The sequence below is a fragment of the Maniola jurtina genome, chromosome 21, assembly GCF_905333055.1.
Source record: "Maniola jurtina chromosome 21, ilManJurt1.1, whole genome shotgun sequence".
NCBI classification, from domain to species: domain Eukaryota; kingdom Metazoa; phylum Arthropoda; class Insecta; order Lepidoptera; family Nymphalidae; genus Maniola; species Maniola jurtina.
This window is the reverse complement of record NC_060049.1, coordinates 8,646,213-8,666,231: the sequence shown is the minus strand read 5'-3', so window position 1 is coordinate 8,666,231 and position 20,019 is coordinate 8,646,213. Positions and strand designations below refer to the sequence as shown.

Genomic DNA, 20,019 nt, shown 5'->3' with positions numbered 1-20,019 from the left:
TCTCGTTACACCCTGCAGGTGATTTTTATTATTTGTGTCAATGGTGCCTATGTAGTTTTATTCATCTCTGAACTAAACTATATTGATATGTCTAAAAGTAGTCACATCCTTTTCCATGATAAAGAATCCGACAAGGATAGTGTTAATTTTATTTAGACTGATCAATCATTTAGTTTATAATAGAGGTTTATGTTAATCATGATAAAACTATCACCAATCTATATGTGATCAATTTGATAATGTATGTACATTTTGTAAATATGTGTGTATTTATTGCTTTAGATGATCTTAAAATCTAGACAGTGAAAAAAAACTAAATTGTTAATAATATTTATTTAAAATCTGTAAATAAATTGAATTATGTACTCTCTTAGATGTTTTATTACTTTAATATTGCACAATATAAATTATTTAAAATACATGAAGTAAATATTTTGGATCATCATAAGTCATAACACAAAAAATCATGATCATTATTGTAATACAGTCACTTTGACTTGTGTACGAATTATTTAATAACAACGATTTTTCTGTAACCTTCATACATTTTAACTACATTGATCTTATTTTTTTCTAACTCATTTAAGCATTTTTCACTAACTCAAGAACATTCAAGGTACAACAAGGAATTCAAGGAACATTCAACTATTTAACTATTGTTAACTAGATCTACTGTTGTCATTATTTGTTGAATTGATAATAGACATGTTTAACTGATTTCTAAGCTCCTTATTTTCCTTATCCAAAGCATCTAATTTCTTCTTTAGTTTCTCTGTCATATCAATATAGGAATCCTTCCATCTGAAAATGAACATTTAATTTAATTTTTTAATTTTAACTTTACAAATTTAATCTGCTTGTAACAATGTATTTTTACAAGGAGAGTAATTTTACAATATTTTTGTTACTTACTTTTTATTAAGTTCCATTTGATTCTCCAGATGTTTATTTAATTCCAATAATTCCTCTTCTTTTGTTGATACCATCCTAAAACAAATTTCATTTTTTCAAATTAATTTTATCAACCAGCAAAGGTATAAGTAAATATAAGGTTTTTGTTTATAAAAATACATACTTTTGACTTAATTCAGTCCTGGATGATAACATAGTTTGTAATTTGTTAATCATTCCATGAGTTTCATCTAATGATTTTTGGAGATGATCTACCTGCAGCCTGTAACAAACAGCCATTTATTAAAATGAGAAATAATTTGAACAATATTTAAAAAAAAACTAAAATAGCCTAACAGAATGCCTCTTACTTCAGTTCGTCGATTTGCGTCTTCATAAGATTCTCTTCCCAATCACGTCTTTTTCTGTCTCTGGTGTGTGCATCTTGAATTCTCTGTATGTCCATTGTGAGGCATTGTTTCTCGCACACTAGTTGTATATTCCGACGTTCTGATGAAACCTACAATATTAGCAGTTCTTGATCTATAATAAGCTTTTAACAATGTCAACATTTACGAATAAATATTGTAATGAGAGTTCTAATTCAAGAACTATTAATTTTTTTCGGCATATTTACTTGCAGCGATTGTAAGCAGTAGGTAATAATAAAATCATTTGCGAGCAATAATTTGGATTGAAATAATTTTTGCAAGGTGTTATACAAGGTATGGTTTTGAGACCATTTTATTTTAATGAAGCTACTTACCAGTTCTTGGAACATAGCCTCAAGTCTTTGCTCAGCGAGTGCCAGTTTAGGGTCTGTAGAGTTTATATTGTTTTGTTGTTGTTTCATGTAATTTTCATTTGTCGCTTGTAGAACTTTTACTTCCCTTTAAAAGTAAAACAAAATTAAAGCAATCTGTTGTGACTTTCTTTATCAAAAAGATATGTGCATTTATTTGTTGAATTTGACTATACAGCTTACTATCTACAAAATTGTTCTATCAGCTTAGCTAATTGCCGTTGTTTGGGGTAGAATATTTTATTAGGTACCTTAAAGCTTTGTTCAGTAAAAGCCCCTTTTCGACCAGTTCACTGTCAAGATTCCTGATATGTTGAAGCATATCGGAAACCTTTTCGTTGTATTGCTCCTTAACTTCGTCTATTTCTCTTCTATAACTTGCTTCTATGTTACGTTGTACGTTAGCTAATGTTTGCTTTAGTGTTGATAATTCAGCTGAAATTAAAACAAAGTGATCCTATAAGTAAGGGTTCCGTTTTTCCTTTTAAGGTACGAAACCTCAAAAAAACGGCAAAGTTATAATATTATGATTAATGTTTTTGGTTTATTTGTTGTGAATCTTTATCTGTTTAAGATAATATATAGATTACATATGATTTGGAGAAGAAAATATACCTGTAATTTCAGCAATTTTCTTATAAGCTTCATTCTTTTGACCCGATACTAAATCGAAAAGTTGCAATGCTTCTGCGACCTGTAATAAGATATCACAAATTAAATCAAACCATGTACCTACTGATTTTTATTAATATCAGATAAACCCATATGTGTGTTAATCCATATACATGTTATACCTTAGATTTGGCTTCTGCTTCCTTTTTAATTTGATTAACACATTCTTTCTGGCAAATCAGCAGTTGTGTTTTAATATCATCGCGACTCTTTATTTCGGAAGACAAATTTATTTTATATTCTTCCAAATATTTTTTGACCTCTACTAATTCGTCTTCAAGCTCTTTTCCTCTTTCCTTATACGAAGCTATTTCTTTGTCTCTAGCTTTCAATTCAGCCTCTAATAAATTGTGTTCATTGTGTATTCTTTTGTATTTTGATTCTAATTCAATGTAATCAGCCAAAGCTGTTTCCAACTTAAGTCCCAAGTCTCTTCTTTCATCTGTTGTTTTCTGAATAAATTAATTGAACATACCTGTTTATTTCTCCTACGAAGTTGTCATAATCTCAAGCATCAGGCTATTTTAATAGCTTGAATAATAAAATTACTTACTTGATCGCCTCTTCTATTACTGTCGTAAGTCTGGTATGTTTTTAATTCTATATCTAAAGCATCAATAGTTTTCTGCGAAGTCTGCCACAAAACATGAAGGGAATCTCTTTCCTGTAACAATAGATTTAATTTACTAAACATCCTTTAGGAACTTTTTTTTCTCTTGCTTTACGACAGTTTGAGCGTTCAATTATTATAGGTAATCGTAGAGGTAACGTAAGTTTTCCTAGTGAGTATGTTTACCTTGGTAAGTAAAACCACTTGTTTCCTCAGCTCATCAAGTTCGTGAGTGTGGCCGTTGTTCTCATGCTGCGCATGCTGGAGTTTTTCCTTCAGCAAGGCTCCTACTTGCGCCGACAGCTTCTGATTGTCAGCTATTAGAGTCCTTATCTCTTGCTCTACGATTGCTTGGTTTTGCTGTAAATAATAATGTAAGCGGTGATAGTCTAGTGGTTGAGACGTCAGCCTCCTATTCGGCAGGTCGGGTTTGGTCCCGGGCATGTCTGAATTTTCTTAAGTTACGTACGTTGTTCTATGCAATTGGGTTGATACCCAATTGCATAGAACAACGTTTTCCTTCACCACCAAAAGCAAGTGATCTTGCTTTTGGTGGTGAAGGAAAACATCGTGAGGAAACCTGCATGTCAGGGAGTATGATGTTCTCAAAGGGGTGTAAAGTTTGCCAATCCGCACTTGACCAGTATGGTATGACTCTTCTCATTCTAGGGGAGACCCGTGCTTAGTAGTGGGTCGGCGATGGCTTGATAATGATGATGATGATGAAAACTCTGTCAGTCCATCTGTCGCTTACTATCATAATATGTGAATACGTAGGTAAGTAACTAGGTGTACATTATATTTTTTTCTAAACCAATCTAACCTAACCTATAAAGATACTCGACGTGTGAGCATGGTAGGTACTTATCTAACCCGTATAAGTACACTCTGCGGTAATAGGCAGGTAGCCGTACACCGTACATAAATATTTATTTGAAGTTCATTAGGTACTTACCCTGTAAAATTGAACTTCATTTTGTAAAGCTTCTAAGTTGGAATTATCTGTTGACTCCATTATTGTGTTGAACTAGAGATAACATTATGAAAGTCAGTAAAATAATAAAAGTTTATTCGGTAATCTCACCTCGAAGTAGTTTTGAGTTTTGTTTACATTTCGCGCGGTGTTGGTGGTTGCCTGGCAACGAAATATCTAGCAATAAAAAAAGTATTTCAAGTTGAAAAATATACGATAAGATTTTTTTATTTCTATACACACTATCGAATTTCATTTTAATGCAACTTAATATCATTATATTAATGCTAACAAAGCTATTATTAGTAAATATTAGCAAAAATCCATAACAAAATCCAAGATCGGAAAAGTATTCAGATTTTGAACCACTTTTGAACGATCTATTATCATTGATTTGTCAAATATCAATGTGACAAGCGAATTTTCAAAACAATCACAACAATTGCATCGCAAATTGATGTTTTTAATTTTATTTTGAGCTGTTTGACGAAGTTTAAATGGGTTTTTAATAGCGGAAATGTAAAAAAATAAAAGCTTTGAAATTACCACTGATGTTGATGTGAGTTCATCGTGCCACTATGTCAAGGTACGTCCAGCATATCACGAGAAAATGGATTGATGCAATGCGGTGTTTTTAACTTTATGATTTATTGCGTATTTCTGTGTTTTAGCCTTTATTTCGACATCAGAGAGGACCAGTGGCCGCTGGTTTACGATGACAAGTACAATGTGTCGTTCTGCGGCTTCGAGAAGTTCCATGTGTTCGATGCAAAGAAGTGGCGTAATATTATACAAGTATGATACTTTACCTATAAACTTTATTAAAATATTACAATAAAACTTAAAGCTAGCCTTATCTAATTACTATACAAATCATGCCCGCGTGGAATGGTGCCAAGAATACTGGCTGCATTTCCGCGTTGGACAGCCAGGCTGATCCGTTGCGCAAAAAATGAGCCAGCCCTTCTGTCACCCGATGAAGCTATTAAACAAGGTGAAATGTCTCGTAAAAGTTTTTGATACTTTTGATTTGATGAGTGGTAATAGCTCAATCAAATCAAGCACACTGGGCCAGTGTGCTTGATTATGGCCTAACTAAATCCTTCTCATTCTGAGAAGAGACCTGTGCTCAGTAATGGGCCGGCAATGGTTTGATCATGGTAAAGGTACCTACTGACAATGAAGTCATGATACAAGTGAGAAAGGTGCAAAACGTCTAAAGTGCTGGGCAAATTGTATCACTTATGCATTTCTCTGAGGTTTCTGGGATTGGTTTATCGTTTAAGCCTTGATAGCTCAACGATAGAGGAACGGACTGAATTCCTAAAGGTTGGCGGTTCAAACCCCACTTTTGCACTATTGTTGTACCCACTCCTGACACAAGCTTTACCCTTAATTGGAAGGGGAAGGGGAGTTTTAGTCATGATTAACATGGCTAATATTCTTTAAAAAAAAAAAACAAAAAAAGTTGAGGAAAACTAAACTATATAACTTCATATCTTACAGTATCTCATAGAAGCAAACTTTATAACCCGAGAATGTCTGGTCAAGCCACTAGAAGCAAAGGAGAATGAGTTGCTATTGGTGCATACTAAGAAGTATCTCAAATCTCTTAAAGTAAGTGTTTATTTTAAACTAGCTGACTAATCTTTCTGTAGCTTTGCTGTAGTGGAACATTTCTTAAAATCTTTTCTTAGTGGGGTTGGGTACTAAGCAAAATAAAGTAAAAAGTTTGTAAAAACAATAGTTTTTGTGATGGATTGGAAGCTTGATTTTTTAACAACTAACTTTTATAATAATTGGAACTTGATTAAACTCTATAAAAAACTTGATTAACCTGATTAAAATCTCCACACATCCTGAAAAAAGGGTCTTGACAGACAGACAAATAGACAAGGAAGTGATCCTATAAGGATTTATTTTTTCCTATTCAGGTATGGGTACTTATTACTCTAAAAAATGTAATTTAAAGTTGATTTTTTTCAGTGGAGTGGCAAAGTTGCAATGATAGCAGAGGTGCCAGTGGTTGCTTGTGTTCCTAATATACTTGTGCAGCATGCTTACTTGAAGCCTATGAGGTAAGTGGGATCTGCGATTGTAGTGGTAGTTTTAAGGTTTATTATGTCTGAGGATGATGGGGAAATATTTTGAATTTGAATTTGATGATAATGAGCACCCTGTTGTGAATGAAGAAACTAAGCATTTATAGTTACACTAGCTGATGCCTGCAGCTTCGCCCGCGTGGATTGGTCAGATCCCCTGCAGCATCAGGATTGAGGAGTTTGAATCCAAATTTTTTATGAAACAATGTCGCAAAGTTCCTCTATCGATTAAAAAAGAAATGACGCAAATCGGTTCCGAAATCTCGAAGATTTCGGTGTACATAGGAAGAAAAACACAACTCTCTTTTTGAAAGTCGGTTAAAAAAGTAGCCTATGTTATTGCCTGGTCAATTCTCTACTTGTCCGTGAAAATCCCGTCAAAATCGGTTCAGCCGTTCCGAAGATTGTCCTTTTCAAACAGACAGACAGACAGACAGACAAAAATTTTAAAAACGTGTGTTTCAGTTATAGTATCGTTCAAATAACCATATGACCTTAATATGAGGTAGTTATTTCGAAATTACAGACAGACACTCCAATTTTATTTATTAGTATAGATTTTAACTTTGAAAATTAAAAAAAATTGACTTTGAAGTAAATTATTCTCCTTTTTCTTTATTCTTCAATTAACTTTTTTACTAGTTTCTCTCTAGTTTACATGATAGAGAGGAGGAGGTTTGTAAAATTTTAGACAGCAGCGATGCGCAAGCTGTATTGCACTTTATTGCGTCGTGACAAGAGTCGCTATTTAAAACTTTGCAGTCTTTCTGTGCCTCAAAGATACTATTCTAATTATATTCCTTCTATTCTATTTATACTATTAAGTATTCTATGGTTAAATACACAGGTTACAAACAGGCGGCTCAGTGTTAGCGGGTAAGCTGGCCTTGGACCGAGGCTGGGCTATAAACGTGGGTGGCGGCTTTCACCACTGCAGCGCGTCACGAGGCGGGGGCTTCTGCCCCTACGCGGACATCACGCTGCTCATCAGGAACCTGCTGCTGCATTGCGGCGTGCAGAACGCTATGATTGTGGACTTGGATGCGCATCAAGTGAGGTGACCTTCTTACAGCATGCAGTGACGTGGCGGCGTCTGCCCCTACGCAGACATCACACTGCTCATCAGGAACCTGCTGCTGCATTGCGGCGTGCAGAACGCTATGATTGTGGACTTGGATGCGCATCAAGTGAGGTGACCTTCTTACAGCATGCAGTGACGTGGCGGCGTCTGCCCCTACGCAGACATCACACTGCTCATCAGGAACCTGCTGCTGCATTGCGGCGTGCAGAACGCTATGATTGTGGACTTGGATGCGCATCAAGTGAGGTGACCTTCTTACAGCATGCAGTGACGTGGCGGCGTCTGCCTCTACGCAGACATCACGCTGCTCATCAAAAACCTGCTGCTGCATTGCGGCGTGCAGAACGCTATAATTGTGGACTTGGACGCGCATCAAGTGAGGTGACCTTCTTACAGCATGCAGTGACGTGGCGGCGTCTGCCTCTACGCAGACATCACGCTGCTCATCAGGAACCTGCTGCTGCATTGCGGCGTGCAGAACGCTATGATTGTGGACTTGGACGCGCATCAAGTGAGGTGACCTTCGTAACAGCATGCAGTGACGTGGCGGCGTCTGCCTCTACGCAGACATCACGCTGCTCATCAGGAACCTGCTGCTGCATTGCGGCGTGCAGAACGCTATGATTGTGGACTTGGATGCGCATCAAGTGAGGTGACCTTCTTACAGCATGCAGTGACGTGGCGGCGTCTGCCTCTACGCAGACATCACGCTGCTCATCAGGAACCTGCTGCTGCATTGCGGCGTGCAGAACGCTATGATTGTGGACTTGGATGCGCATCAAGTGAGGTGACCTTCTTACAGCATGCAGTGACGTGGCGGCGTCTGCCTCTACGCAGACATCACGCTGCTCATCAGGAACCTGCTGCTGCATTGCGGCGTGCAGAACGCTATGATTGTGGACTTGGATGCGCATCAAGTGAGGTGACCTTCTTACAGCATGCAGTGACGTGGCGGCGTCTGCCTCTACGCAGACATCACGCTGCTCATCAGGAACCTGCTGCTGCATTGCGGCGTGCAGAACGCTATGATTGTGGACTTGGACGCGCATCAAGTGAGGTGACCTTCTTACAGCATGCAGTGACGTGGCGGCGTCTGCCTCTACGCAGACATCACGCTGCTCATCAGGAACCTGCTGCTGCATTGCGGCGTGCAGAACGCTATGATTGTGGACTTGGACGCGCATCAAGTGAGGTGACCTTCGTAACAGCATGCAGTGACGTGGCGGCGTCTGCCTCTACGCAGACATCACGCTGCTCATCAGGAACCTGCTGCTGCATTGCGGCGTGCAGAACGCTATGATTGTGGACTTGGACGCGCATCAAGTGAGGTGACCTTCTTACAGCATGCAGTGACGTGGCGGCGTCGGCCCCTATGCAGACATCACGCTGTTTATGAGGATCCGGCTAAAAATTACATTAAGAAACAGAAATGACGTCAGAAAGCTTTTAACCCTTGCGAAAGTACTTTTTAGGTAAGTTCATCACTTCCAGGATGAACGGATTTGCGGTCTTGGCTTCACACTAGACGCCAGCCTTAGGAGCCGGCGGCTTTTTGGCTGCTTAGGTTAACTTTTGGCTGTGACTATCGGTGACATCATAATTTGAGTCTTAATTTGCATGATGTGAACTGTAAGGTGATAACTGGCAATGGAAGATGGCTGATCAATCATACAACGCATGGTAGCACATATTTGCCTAAAGGGCGGAACTTATCATGACCCAAGCCTCTTCATACCAAACCAGAACTTATAAGTTCTCCTGCCTTAAATCCACAAGAGCACTTACTTACTTTGCCTAGTCTATAGGCTAGACAAAGTAGTAGTAGTATTTTCCTAAGGATTTCCTCATTTCTGATTGATCTAATCGTAGCGAAACTCCAAGCATAGCTCTAGTAGTTAGCGTAGCAGAGTTTCTTGCTGGTTTTTCTCGATAGGAACGGCATTCCGGACCAGTGGTAGATTATTTCGACGATTCAAAAGCACTTGTAAAAGTTTAATTAAATAAAAATATTTTAAATTGAATTGAATAGCTCATAGTCCCCAAAATAACATCGACTTTTTTGACCAGGGCAACGGCTACCAGCGCGATTTTCTGGGTGTTCCAGAAGTATACATAATGGACATGTATAACCGACACATCTACCCCAAGGATGAGGAGGCCAAACGCGCAATACGCCGCAAGATCGAGCTGGGGAACAAAGTCGAGGACCTGGAGTATATGCTCAAGTTGAGGAAGTGAGTTGAATTTGTGATTTTTAGGGTTCCGTACCTCAAAAGGAAAAATCCTATAAGGATTCCGCCCTTATAGGATCACTTTGTTGTCTGTCTGTCTGTCTATCTGTCTGTCTGTCTGTCCGTCCGTCCGTCCGTCCGTGTCTGTCAAGAAACCTATAGCGTACTTCCCGTTGCCCTAGAATCATGAAATTTGGCAGGCAGGTAGGTCTTATAGCACCAGTACAGGAATAAATCTTTTTAGAATTTAAGCGAATTTGTGGTAACATCATTTAAAAAAAAATGTCTGACTCGCACTTGGCCAGTTTTTTTTTATATAAGTTTAAAAATCTATTAAAGCTATGCTCCTGAGAAAAGCATATAACACCTGCAAGCTGTAGCTCGCTTTTTTACATGCTTCAATTGCTTTTATTCATGGCATAATATTGTATATCAAATCTTTGAAAAGAGCAACCGCCGAGTTTCTTGCTGGTTTTTCTCGGTAGGAAAGACATTCCAAACCAGTGGTAGAACGAATAGACGTCCATTGTTGCTGAATATAGATCTCTTGCAAGTATCACCATAGCCCACAGCTGTTCTTTCTGGTGCAAGGTTACCATTCAAACACTTTGGAACCTCAGCAACTGTTAGTTCTTTAAACGATACCCCTGCGATTGTCACTTCACTTGTTGAAATTTCATCATCAACCCATTGCCGGCCCACTACTGAGTACAGGTATCCTCTCAGTAAAAGAGAAGGCTCATAATCTGCCACGTTGGGCAAGTGCGGATTGACAGACTTTACACACCTTTGAGACCATTCTAGAGAACGCTCAGGTTTCGTCACGATTTTCCTTCACCGTTAAGTAGTCCAGGATTGAATCTGGTTTGAAGAAGAAATTCAGTTTCTTCTTCATTGTAACACTGTTGGCAGAGTGGCCATGGTCATCACGAAACAATGTTTTTGAGGGCAGATATACGCCTCACGAGCATTCGCCACTTCGCCACTTGGTAGATTCGTGCAAGGGACCGCCCACAGCAGACTTAATTTAGTATGCCCATCGCATGGGCGACCTTTCTCGCCCCCTGTTGCCCTCCACCTTTGTTCAAATTCAATTAGAAGAACATTATTACTATCCAAAGTTTATATCCTACAGGAATTTAAAAGCAGCTCTGCATGAATTCAAGCCGGACATTCTGGTGTACAATGCTGGAACCGACATCTTGGACTCGGACCCACTTGGACACATGAGGATTAGTGAAGTTGTAAGTTTTGATCAATAAGCCTATTCAAGTTTTTAATAGTCGCTCTAAAGACGAAAAAGCTTGCGACTTTCGCAAGTTTCGATTTTTTTATATCCCATAAAATTTTGATTTTCTGTAATAAGAACCGGCCGAGTTAGACTTGCGCACCGAGGGTTCGGATATTTTTTCCGACATTTTGCACGATAAATCAAAAACTATTATGCATACAAATAAATAAAAATCTGTTTTGGAATGTACAGGTAAAGCCCTTTCATATGGTCTCCCACTTGTTATAATAAAATTACCTTACTTTGAAAATTGAAGCACTAAAAAAATATTTTTATTATGTAACCGCTAATTCACGGTTTTCGGATTTTTTCCTTTACTTGTGCTGTAAGACCTTATGTTTATTTGTTTGTTGAAAAATATGTTCCTTTCAAATATGTATTACCAATTCAACGTAATACCAAACGTTTTATATTATTGTATAATATAAAACATTTCTCTCCCACTCTCACCCAGGATCACTTGATGACGAAGAAAGCACTCCAAAGTACAGATTTTAATACATTTTCCAGGGTATAATAAAACGCGACGAGTTCGTATTCGAGATCTGCAAAGAGCAGCACATTCCAGTGGTGATGCTCACAAGCGGAGGGTACTTACGGAAGACGGCCAAGATCATCGCAGACTCCATCATGAACCTCAAGAGCAAAGGCCTCATTGGACACCGGCACAAGGAGTGAGCTGATCTTACCACTCGTAATATCATACATTCCGCATTAGACAGTTCTCCGAACGCCGACGATTAGCGATTGGTGAGCAACGAGAAGCGAGTGTGTAGTTTGATAGTTTTCGCGCTGGGCTATGAGTGAGTGTGCGAGTGTATACATTAATTAATATCAACAAGAGAGCGTCGCTGAGCGAGTTTTTTTAATAGTTCTTGTCGCTGCGACAAACTAGTGGAATGAGAGATTTCGTCAGCAATGTGTACAGTCAGCGATCAACTATTTAATTTATCTCTTTTATTGATACAGAATCATTGAAGACACTTAGTCTTGAGCTAGATATAGTCGATAGCTCGTTGCTTATTCGTTGACAGTGGGACAAGGCATAAAACAGTGATTTTCAATTACCTAATTGATTGGGTAAACGCTATTTACTAGTAGCTACCTTGTGTTCGAGTTCTAGTCTCCGCATCGTAGCATACAGAGAGACGATACCTTTGATGTATTTACGTAAAATGGCCAAAATCATCGCAGACCATCATAATCATGAAACTGAAGGGCCGAGGCCTGATTGCATACTGACACAAAAAATTCACATCTCGCGTTAATTAGTGATAATTTATTACAAAAGCTTATTTATGGCCGAAAAGATACAGTGATGCTAAGCGCAACGCACACTTGCTGAGGGGAAAATGGGGCTGAGGCACAGTGTTTTTTTCCTAAAACAAAGTTAGCTTTTATGAATTGTGACATACTGTTATAAGTGTTACACCAATATCAACTGTATGTCAAAGAAAATTAAACTGATGTTGTTATAAAAAAGACGCAATGTTTCGGCTACACCGCGCGATATTTCTGTCGTACCTACCTATATTGAAAGTACTGAAATCGTAGTATGCGAAACTTTCTCCTATTTTAAGTTTTGACGCGTTATTCTTTTCATTAATTTTCTTATGAATGAAATAACGTTAGCTTTAACATTCCATTTATTAATACTGGTTTTATCGCATAGTATATTATAGCATAAAGAAAAGACTATGTACCTAGTTAACCATGCAAAACGGAATTGTGGTTATTTAAGTGTTTTTTTGATATTAATATTTTCAGATATTAAGTACCTACTTATGTACTTTTTGATTTTTATTTTGTTAATAGATTATTTACAATTGTTTTATTAGGTACATCTGATCAGATGTGATGTTTATTTTTTTATTTGTGTGCGTATTGTTGTGTGTAAATGATAAATCTATTTTAAAATAATTAAGTATGTTATTAATTGTTTTAATTTTATTTTTAGTTTGTTTTTGACATTCGACAAGTATTTCAGAGTATTGAAATGTTGGTGCATATTTGTATAATATTTTTATGGTCATAAAAATAACCATTTTAGTTACATGTAGGTGTAATCCTTGTAACTAAATTACATAATGTAATCTGGTGTGATTGATCTCAAATTTTGAAAATTCTTAGTGCCAAAATAAACTACGTATTTTGTATATTGTGAATATGATAGTAGGCTTGTCTATTTTGAAATGACGCGTCCCACCACCGCAATTTACACATCTAAGTCAACAAAATTATGTAGTGGGGCGCGTCATTTCAAAATAGACAAGCTCTACGCGACTGGTTGTAGTGGCAATCAAAATTCAAATTCAAATTCAAAATATTTTTATTCAATTAGACTTTCACAAGTTCTTTTGAATCGTCAAAAGCATCTACCACTGGTTCGGAATGCCTTTCCTACCGAGAAGAACCAGCAGAAACTCGGCGGTTGCTCTTTTCAATCGTCGAGGGAACGCCCGGCACACCCGCGCTATGCCGATGCGGGCGAGCGCGGGTGACTTGCAGTTGTGCGGGGCGTCCCCCCGCCTCATTCTCCGATTGTCATCTCAATCTGTCGCGGACTAGTTACCTAGTAATAAATAAACTATTTTAATTATAAAATTCAATTGGTGTAATATGTTAAGCCAAATCATAAAGCTGGGCCTACACGCACAAAGGCACAAGTTCGACGAACAAGTTTCATAGAGAACAACAACGCCCAATGTTAAGTTTTACACTTGGTCGATAATTTGAATATGTTGAAACGTTCTAAGTTGTCCTTTCTGCGCATCTTTTTTACGAAATAACTTGCCAAATAAAAGTTTATCGAATAAAATCTCTAGATGTACCATGTACTTACCTGTATTATTGTGATATTGAGCTGAGGAATGTGATTCCATGAATAAAATATATTTATTTTCACTCAAACTCTTGTTTTATTTAAACTCGCCAACTACCCTATTCAAGCCTATTCGTTTCTGATAGATTTTTAGGGTTAGAAGTTTTTAGGGTTGTTCGATCAATTGAACTACAGAAAGGAACATAGAGAAGGTATTTTGATAGACTCGGATTTTACTAAACCCATTTTAAGAAGGGTGTATTTGCAGCGCTCTCCATACGAGCGGAGTTTGATTCATTTTATTGAGTTTGGTTGGTTAATATTCAAATAGGAATCAAACTGCGTTTGTATGGAGAGTGCTCCGTAAACACTCGGTACTCATAATAATCGAATTTAAGAAATATTTTCAAACACGTGAATTCCCAAAAGAATCAGGGCAGTTATGAATCTAATGTATTTACTTTTACTAACTAATTGAGTATAGGAATGCTGGTAGGCACCAAAAAACAAATTTTTAACTTAGCTGAACTTGGTCTTTAAGTAAGCTAAGCTGATTCCTAGTGTCATGCTCTGTAGAACTTAAACTTATCGGCGGCTGAGAAGTTTGTCACAAGGCAGGTTGCAATGACTTGTTTTGAATTTTTTGAAACAAAGAAACATTCTTAGCTCACTTTTCAGGCGTCAAAAAGATCTTGAACCGATTGATGGAGGAATTTGGACCATCTACATAATAATATACAAAATCCATTTCAAATTTTATTTTGTTACAATTTTCTAAACATCACTACAAAAAAATCAGTATCTAGATGAGTAGAGTATACGAGTATGTATCATTAATCCATACTAAATATTATAAATGTGAAAGTGTGTCTGTCTGTCTGCTACGTTTTCACGACCCAACTGCTGAACCGATTTTACTGAAATTTGGTACAGACATGGGATACATCCCGGGGAAGGGCATAGTTTTTATCCCGGAAAATCAACGAGTTCCTGTGGAATTTTAAAAACCGAAATCCACGCGGGCGAAGCCGCGGGCATCCTCTCGTTTTATTTAAAGCTCAAGAAAATGCTGACTAAAACTAGCGACTTCACACCTTTATTTGCAGAACGTTATCAATTTATCTAGTAGTAGTATTGAATTGAGCATAATATTCATCGGTTGGAGTATTGTTGTACACGACTTCTCTGAAGTACTTCTCCTTTTCCTTCTGCTGTAAAGCCAAGAGCTGATTTTCTTCCATAAGTTGACGAGCGAGTTCCCTGAAAAATAAAAACGACCCTGAAATTCTTGTCGACAATGTATTGAACTTTGAAAACACACCTACACAGCCCTCGCGCTAACCGCTGCGGGTGAGCGGGACATCCTCCCGCCTTATACCCCGATTGCCATCTCGATATGTCGCGTACAATAGGTATCTAACGACTGTGCTCTCGTGTTTGGAACAGAACGCCAGGTAAAAATAACTCGAAGTGGTGATAGCCTAGTGGTTTAGATCTTGGGTCTAGGTTTTGGGTTCGATCCTGGCCACGCATCTCTAACTTCGGAGTTAGGAATTTCGCGGGTTTTAAGCAATTAAATATCACGTACCTATAAAAACCTACATGTCCTAGAGCTGTCCACACCACTAGATAGATATATTTTTTCGAAAGTTATTTTTACGTCTAAACTGTAAGTTATCAAATCTATTGATTTAAATTCTTCAGCTTACCTTCTCTTTCTGTTGTCTTGAATGTCAAGTCTTGCAACTTCGTTCTGTATGGATTTGGCAAGCGCCTGCCATTCTGCCTCCATTCTATCCTGTTCTTCACGCTTCGCCTGAAGTAAAAGTTACAAAAATCTATAATTCTAATAGCTCGAATAACTGCATTGAGAAATTATCGAAAGACTAACTCATTTTAATAGCTAGATATACTATCAGCATGGATCATGGATCCATAATTTATTGCATTATCCTGAATTGCCAGTAAAGCAGCTCGTTTATCAGCACCTTAATAATATGGTCAGTTATATAGGTATATAACTCTCATATAGGTAGCTCAAAATGTGAACTGAGACGGCTAGTAAGTTCCTGAGCTGCGTAATTTTACGTAAGAGAGATAAATACCTTCGCTGCAGCCATTTGTTCTTTTTGCGCTGCGTAGAATTTCTTTAGTTCTTCTTGGTTCATACCTTTGTACATAAAGCCAATAGCCCTAAAACATGTAAATAGATTAAGATAGTTGGCCGCATTATCCAATCATTTTATAGCACAAGAAACGAGGTTCATGCATGTACGGTCCTCTTTTTGCCCCCTTAGCGTTTTCTGACAATTTAAATCAAATAAATGACGTGGAGCCTAAAGATTTTTTACGTTGATATTAACATACTTGTGTGTCGTACCTCGTGAAGGAGTTAACACCGAATACTTGCCTAAGGTGATCCCTTTCAATTAAACGAGGTATGCCTCAGTATTAATAAGCAAATTCTTTAAAAGCCGGCAATTGATATTTCTGAAGTTCTTGGGCAGTAACCTCCATATAGTTATATAGTTCTTTCTGTTATTTTACTCGCTATTTTATTAAAGAAAGCTGTTTCTCTTGCTCCTGAGCCATCTTTCTGGAGTGTCATATAGAGATTTGGGCTTTAACTACTTTGGTAAACAGATACCCTAGTCTTTCTGTCCTCCTGGATTTTGCTTTTGCGCCTTGCCATGACCACACAAAAAGGTAATAGGTATACTTACCTGTTCTTTCCAAGAGCGCTCTTAGCAACGTCAGGGTTTTCAGTGAGCATATCCGATGTGAGATTGTTGTACATCTCAGCGGTGTTGTCGGCCTCCTCTTGCTCTTTTATTATCTGTTCCAGTTGTTTCTTTTCCGCTGCCTAAGAATATGTAAAAGCTTAAAAAGTTTCACAATTAGATTAGTCTACATTGACTAATATTCGAAAGGAAATCCTTTTTTCTTTCCATGATTAGTGTTGGAAGAAAGAGTAACAGGCAAAAGAGCTTCAGGCCGCCAAGACGCATGTGGTTGGACGATATTTATGGGGGTACTTAGGTAGGGCATTAAATAGAGAAGTTTTTTGCATAATGACTGTTTAAATAGTTGTGAAGTGGGTACGCGATGATGATTGATGGTGAATACATACCAAAGCCTCGTTGTAACGAAGATTGGCCTGGCCCAGCCGATATCTGCACTCCCTTTCCAATTTGTCCAACTCGCCCGCGCGTGCATCTCGCGCTTTTATTGCCATCTGAAACAGTCGCAATATTACATACAAAACTTCTGTCTCTATGCATCGTACTTAATCCTAAGAATAAGTACATACTAATATGATAAATGCGAAAGTGTGTCTGTCTGTCTCTGCTACCTCATCACGGCCCAAAAGTTTAACTGATTCTGATGAAAGGTACAGGGTTAGCTTATATTCCGGGGACGGACATAGGCTACTTTTTATCCCGGAAAATCAAAGAGTTAATACATACGGGATTTAAGAAAACCGAAATCCACGCGGGCGAAGCCGCAGGCATCCTCTAATTGTATTTAAATGGAGATGGAACTAGAAGAAGAAGAAGAAGAAGAAAATAAAGACTACCATGTAGGCAGCCTCAGCCTGCCTGCGCTCCTCTTGAGCAGCCTTGCGCTCCTGCACCTGCTGTTCCAGCCACGCGTTCTTCTGGGCAGCCATTATCTTCTTACGCTCTTCGTATTCTAGGTCTTCGCCTTCGAATCTATGATCAACATTTTTATTTTGGATATTACTAGCTGACCCGCCACGGCTGCGCTCGAGTGGATTTTAAAAAAATCACAAATTCACGGTTTTCAGTTTTTTTCCTTCACTTGTGCTATAAGACCTATCTACCTGCCAAATTTCATGATTCTTGGTCAACGGGAAGTAGGTACCCTATAGGTTTTCTTGATAGACACGACAGATGGACAGACGGATAGACAGACAGGCAGAATTTTCCTTTTGAGGTACGGAACCCTAAAAATTGATCGCGAAGATCGTATATTTAACTTACTTTTGTGCACTGGACAGGCCAACGGGTTCACCATCAGACGCCCTCGGAGGAAGCTGCATCTTGAGAACATCAGGGTTGTTGAGATCGTATTCGCGGCTGTCTTCTTTCCGCTGATACCTCTGACGGTATTCATCTATTTCAACGCCTATACGACGACGCTCCTAAAACAAAACACTTTTTCGATCACTTTACTTCAATCAATCAATCAATCAATCAATCAATCAATCAAATTCTTTACTTGATCTCTACTGTATTCTTTACTGATACTCATGGCCGTAGCCATGGGGCAAGATTTGGGTTTTAAAAACCCCATGGGAACTCTGACTTTTCGGGTTAACCTATGGCAAGCTATTGTAAATAGTATCAAATTTTAGGTAAGAAGATGAGCCCTGAAAAGGACTTTCGCCAGTATTAATATATTTCGCCAGTATATAGATTTCCTGTAAATACATCAAAAATTTCTTCTTGTAAATTTCTTCTGTCTTGCTGTCAAATTGAAAGGTAAAATTCCACTAACCAAACAGGTAGTCATCCCGTCAAGTTGAGTAAAAGTTTTTTTTCTCATGAAAAGATTTGGTTAAGACCCGGATAAACCAGTTCCTGGCTACGGCCTTGCTGATACTGTCTTATTAAGTTGAATGTCTCACTTCCAGCAGGGGTAATCTATACTTATATAAATAAAATTGGAGTGTCTGTCTGTAATTTCGAGATAACTACCTCATATTAAGCTCATATCGTTATTTGAACGATACCATAACTGAATCACACGTTTTTAAAATTTTTGTCTGTCTGTCTGTCTGTCTGTTTGAAAAGGCTAATCTTTGGAACGGCTGAACCGATTTTGACGGGAATTTCACAGGCAAGTAGAGGATTGACCAGGGCGTAAAATAGGCTACTTTTTTAACCGACTTTTAAAAAGGGAGTTGTGTTTTTCTACCTATGTACACCGAAATCTCCGAGATTTCTGAACCGATTTGCGTCATTTCTTTTTTAATCGATAGAGGAACTTTGCGACATTGTTTCATAAAAAATTTGGAGTCCAACTCCTCAATCCTGATGCTGCAGGGGATCTGACCAATCCACGCGGGCGAAGCTGCGGGCATCAGCTTTTGGGAATATATATATATGTAACTAACTTGCCAGCTGCCACTAAGAGATTGAGCGTTCCAATAATGCCAGTAAAAACCGACAATTATACTGCCCTACGCCTTCCAAGGTAGCCCGCTTCCATAGATCGCAGTCAAGGGCTAACTTGTTCTCAAATAAAATATTATTTTCTAAGAGTTTCTATAAACTTACTTCTTTCTCCCTTGCTCCGAGAACAACAGCGAGGTTGCTGTCTTTGATCATCTGCTGAGCGAATGCCAGATTCTTTCTTTCCTGCTCCTCTCGCTCTGCGCGCTTTTCTGCTACTTGTCGCTCGAGGAATGGCAGATCCACCTAAAACATAATATCATACACGGAACGTAGAAGAACTACTTAACATCTACTTTTTGAAAGGCATTCCTAACCATTGGTAGATGCATTTTCGACGATTCAAAAGTAGGTACCTAGGTATTTGTAAAATTTTAATTGAATCCATGCGAAAGTGTGTGTCTGTCTGTCTATCTGTCTGTCTGTCTGCTAGTTTTTCTAATTGATGAATAGTACGGAGCTAACTTACCTCCCGGCGAAGGATATAGGCTACTTTTATCCCGGAAAATTAAAGAGTTCCCACGGGATTCTTAAAGACTCATCCATTTAACTGATTTAGGTATATGTATGAAATTTGGTACAGACGTAGCTTGCATCCCGGAAACTGGCATAGCGAAGTTTTTATCCCGGAAAATCAAAGTGTTCCTTCGGGATTTTAAAAACCTAAATCCACAGGGACAAAGTCGCGGGCGTCGCGGGCATCTAATAAAAAATGTTTTCATTTACTTATTTATTTAGATTTATGTTTCCTAAGTATCTACGAGTGCCACTCACACCAATTTTCCTGTTCCTGGCGTTGAAGATCCGGGATCTTCTCTCCAACTCGCATTGTCTCCTCCTTTCTCTATTCTGAGCCTCCTTCCGATCCTGAGCATTGGCAATCTGTAGCTTCAACATGACTATGTATGACTTTCCAAAAAGCCTTCGCAACTGAGAAAAGTATACGAAATGTATAAAAAACCTTAAAAAACGCTCGCGGTGTACACCGACATGGATTTACATTTATATCGCTTGCGGTCAATGATTTAATAATAATAATGGTTGTCATAGCAACCATGTCAACTAAATTCGTATTTTATTGACATCTGAAAATCGGCTGAAAATGGAAAACCAGGAAAACCCTTATGTACTCTCTTTGTACCTACACTATGTAATTTCATCATATCTATGAATTTCATCGAGAGAAATAAATGTAGTAGCAAGTGTAGTAGAGAAAGGCTGTTAGCATTCGAACATGATTCGAACCTAGAACTTTTGGTAAGAAAAGTGTCCTGAAAGGAAAACTGTGGCTTCTCTCTTAACTGGCATCATAATAGTTGATTTTGCATGAAATTATGCTGCTTTCAA

General features: G+C 38.3%; 3 protein-coding genes across 4 annotated transcripts; 1 reads left to right on the top strand and 2 right to left on the bottom strand.

Moving 5' to 3' along the window:
- Positions 1–19: 19 nt before the first annotated feature.
- Positions 20–4,139, bottom strand: LOC123876413 (dynein regulatory complex subunit 4-like). Its single transcript, XM_045922662.1, has 11 exons — positions 3,931–4,139; positions 3,162–3,335; positions 2,919–3,029; positions 2,488–2,817; positions 2,309–2,387; positions 1,945–2,128; positions 1,658–1,781; positions 1,263–1,411; positions 1,076–1,174; positions 913–987; positions 20–801 (listed from the first exon to the last, which is right to left on the bottom strand). Exons 1-11 carry the CDS (start codon positions 3,988–3,990, stop codon positions 660–662), a joined length of 1,527 nt encoding a protein of 508 aa, XP_045778618.1. The 5' UTR covers positions 3,991–4,139; the 3' UTR covers positions 20–659.
- Positions 4,140–4,346: 207 nt separating this feature from the next.
- On the top strand, positions 4,347–12,892 carry LOC123876428 (histone deacetylase 11). Its single transcript, XM_045922687.1, has 8 exons — positions 4,347–4,534; positions 4,620–4,743; positions 5,455–5,565; positions 5,935–6,026; positions 6,898–7,102; positions 9,199–9,365; positions 10,498–10,606; positions 11,164–12,892. The coding sequence occupies exons 1-8, from the start codon at positions 4,527–4,529 to the stop codon at positions 11,329–11,331; spliced, it is 984 nt and encodes a 327-aa protein (XP_045778643.1). The 5' UTR covers positions 4,347–4,526; the 3' UTR covers positions 11,332–12,892.
- LOC123876419 (RIB43A-like with coiled-coils protein 2) lies at positions 5,191–19,696 on the bottom strand. Of its 2 annotated transcripts, XM_045922672.1 has the most exons (11): positions 19,447–19,696; positions 18,778–18,918; positions 17,479–17,639; positions 17,052–17,187; positions 16,605–16,709; positions 16,198–16,337; positions 15,580–15,667; positions 15,184–15,290; positions 14,584–14,734; positions 10,023–10,026; positions 5,191–5,202 (listed from the first exon to the last, which is right to left on the bottom strand). In XM_045922672.1, the coding sequence occupies exons 1-9, from the start codon at positions 19,567–19,569 to the stop codon at positions 14,593–14,595; spliced, it is 1,143 nt and encodes a 380-aa protein (XP_045778628.1). In that variant the 5' UTR covers positions 19,570–19,696; the 3' UTR covers positions 5,191–5,202; positions 10,023–10,026; positions 14,584–14,592. The 2 variants fall into 2 exon arrangements, with proteins under 2 accessions (XP_045778628.1, XP_045778627.1); XM_045922671.1 differs by lacking the exons at positions 5,191–5,202; positions 10,023–10,026 and having other exon boundaries at positions 14,446–14,734.
- Between the last annotated feature and the right edge of the window lie 323 nt (positions 19,697–20,019).

Bases quoted from the DNA above. Each gene is read 5' to 3' on its own strand.
- LOC123876413 (XM_045922662.1), bottom strand. From the start codon at position 3,990: ATGGAGTCAACAGATAATTCCAACTTAGAAGCTTTACAAAATGAAGTT. The intron at 2,129-2,308 runs GTATATTTTCTT...TTTTAATTTCAG, and splicing joins GAAAATTGCTGAAATTACAG to CTGAATTATCAACACTAAAG. The intron at 802-912 runs GTAAGTAACAAA...GTTCATTTTCAG, and splicing joins CAAATGGAACTTAATAAAAA to ATGGAAGGATTCCTATATTG.
- LOC123876419 (XM_045922672.1), bottom strand. From the start codon at position 19,569: ATGTTGAAGCTACAGATTGCCAATGCTCAGGATCGGAAGGAGGCTCAG. The intron at 15,291-15,579 runs GTATTTATCTCT...CTTTTACTTCAG, and splicing joins AACAAATGGCTGCAGCGAAG to GCGAAGCGTGAAGAACAGGA. The intron at 14,735-15,183 runs GTAAGCTGAAGA...TTTATTTTTCAG, and splicing joins CAAGACAACAGAAAGAGAAG to GGAACTCGCTCGTCAACTTA.
- LOC123876428 (XM_045922687.1), top strand. The intron at 9,366-10,497 runs GTGAGTTGAATT...TATATCCTACAG, and splicing joins TATATGCTCAAGTTGAGGAA to GAATTTAAAAGCAGCTCTGC. The intron at 10,607-11,163 runs GTAAGTTTTGAT...TACATTTTCCAG, and splicing joins ACATGAGGATTAGTGAAGTT to GGTATAATAAAACGCGACGA.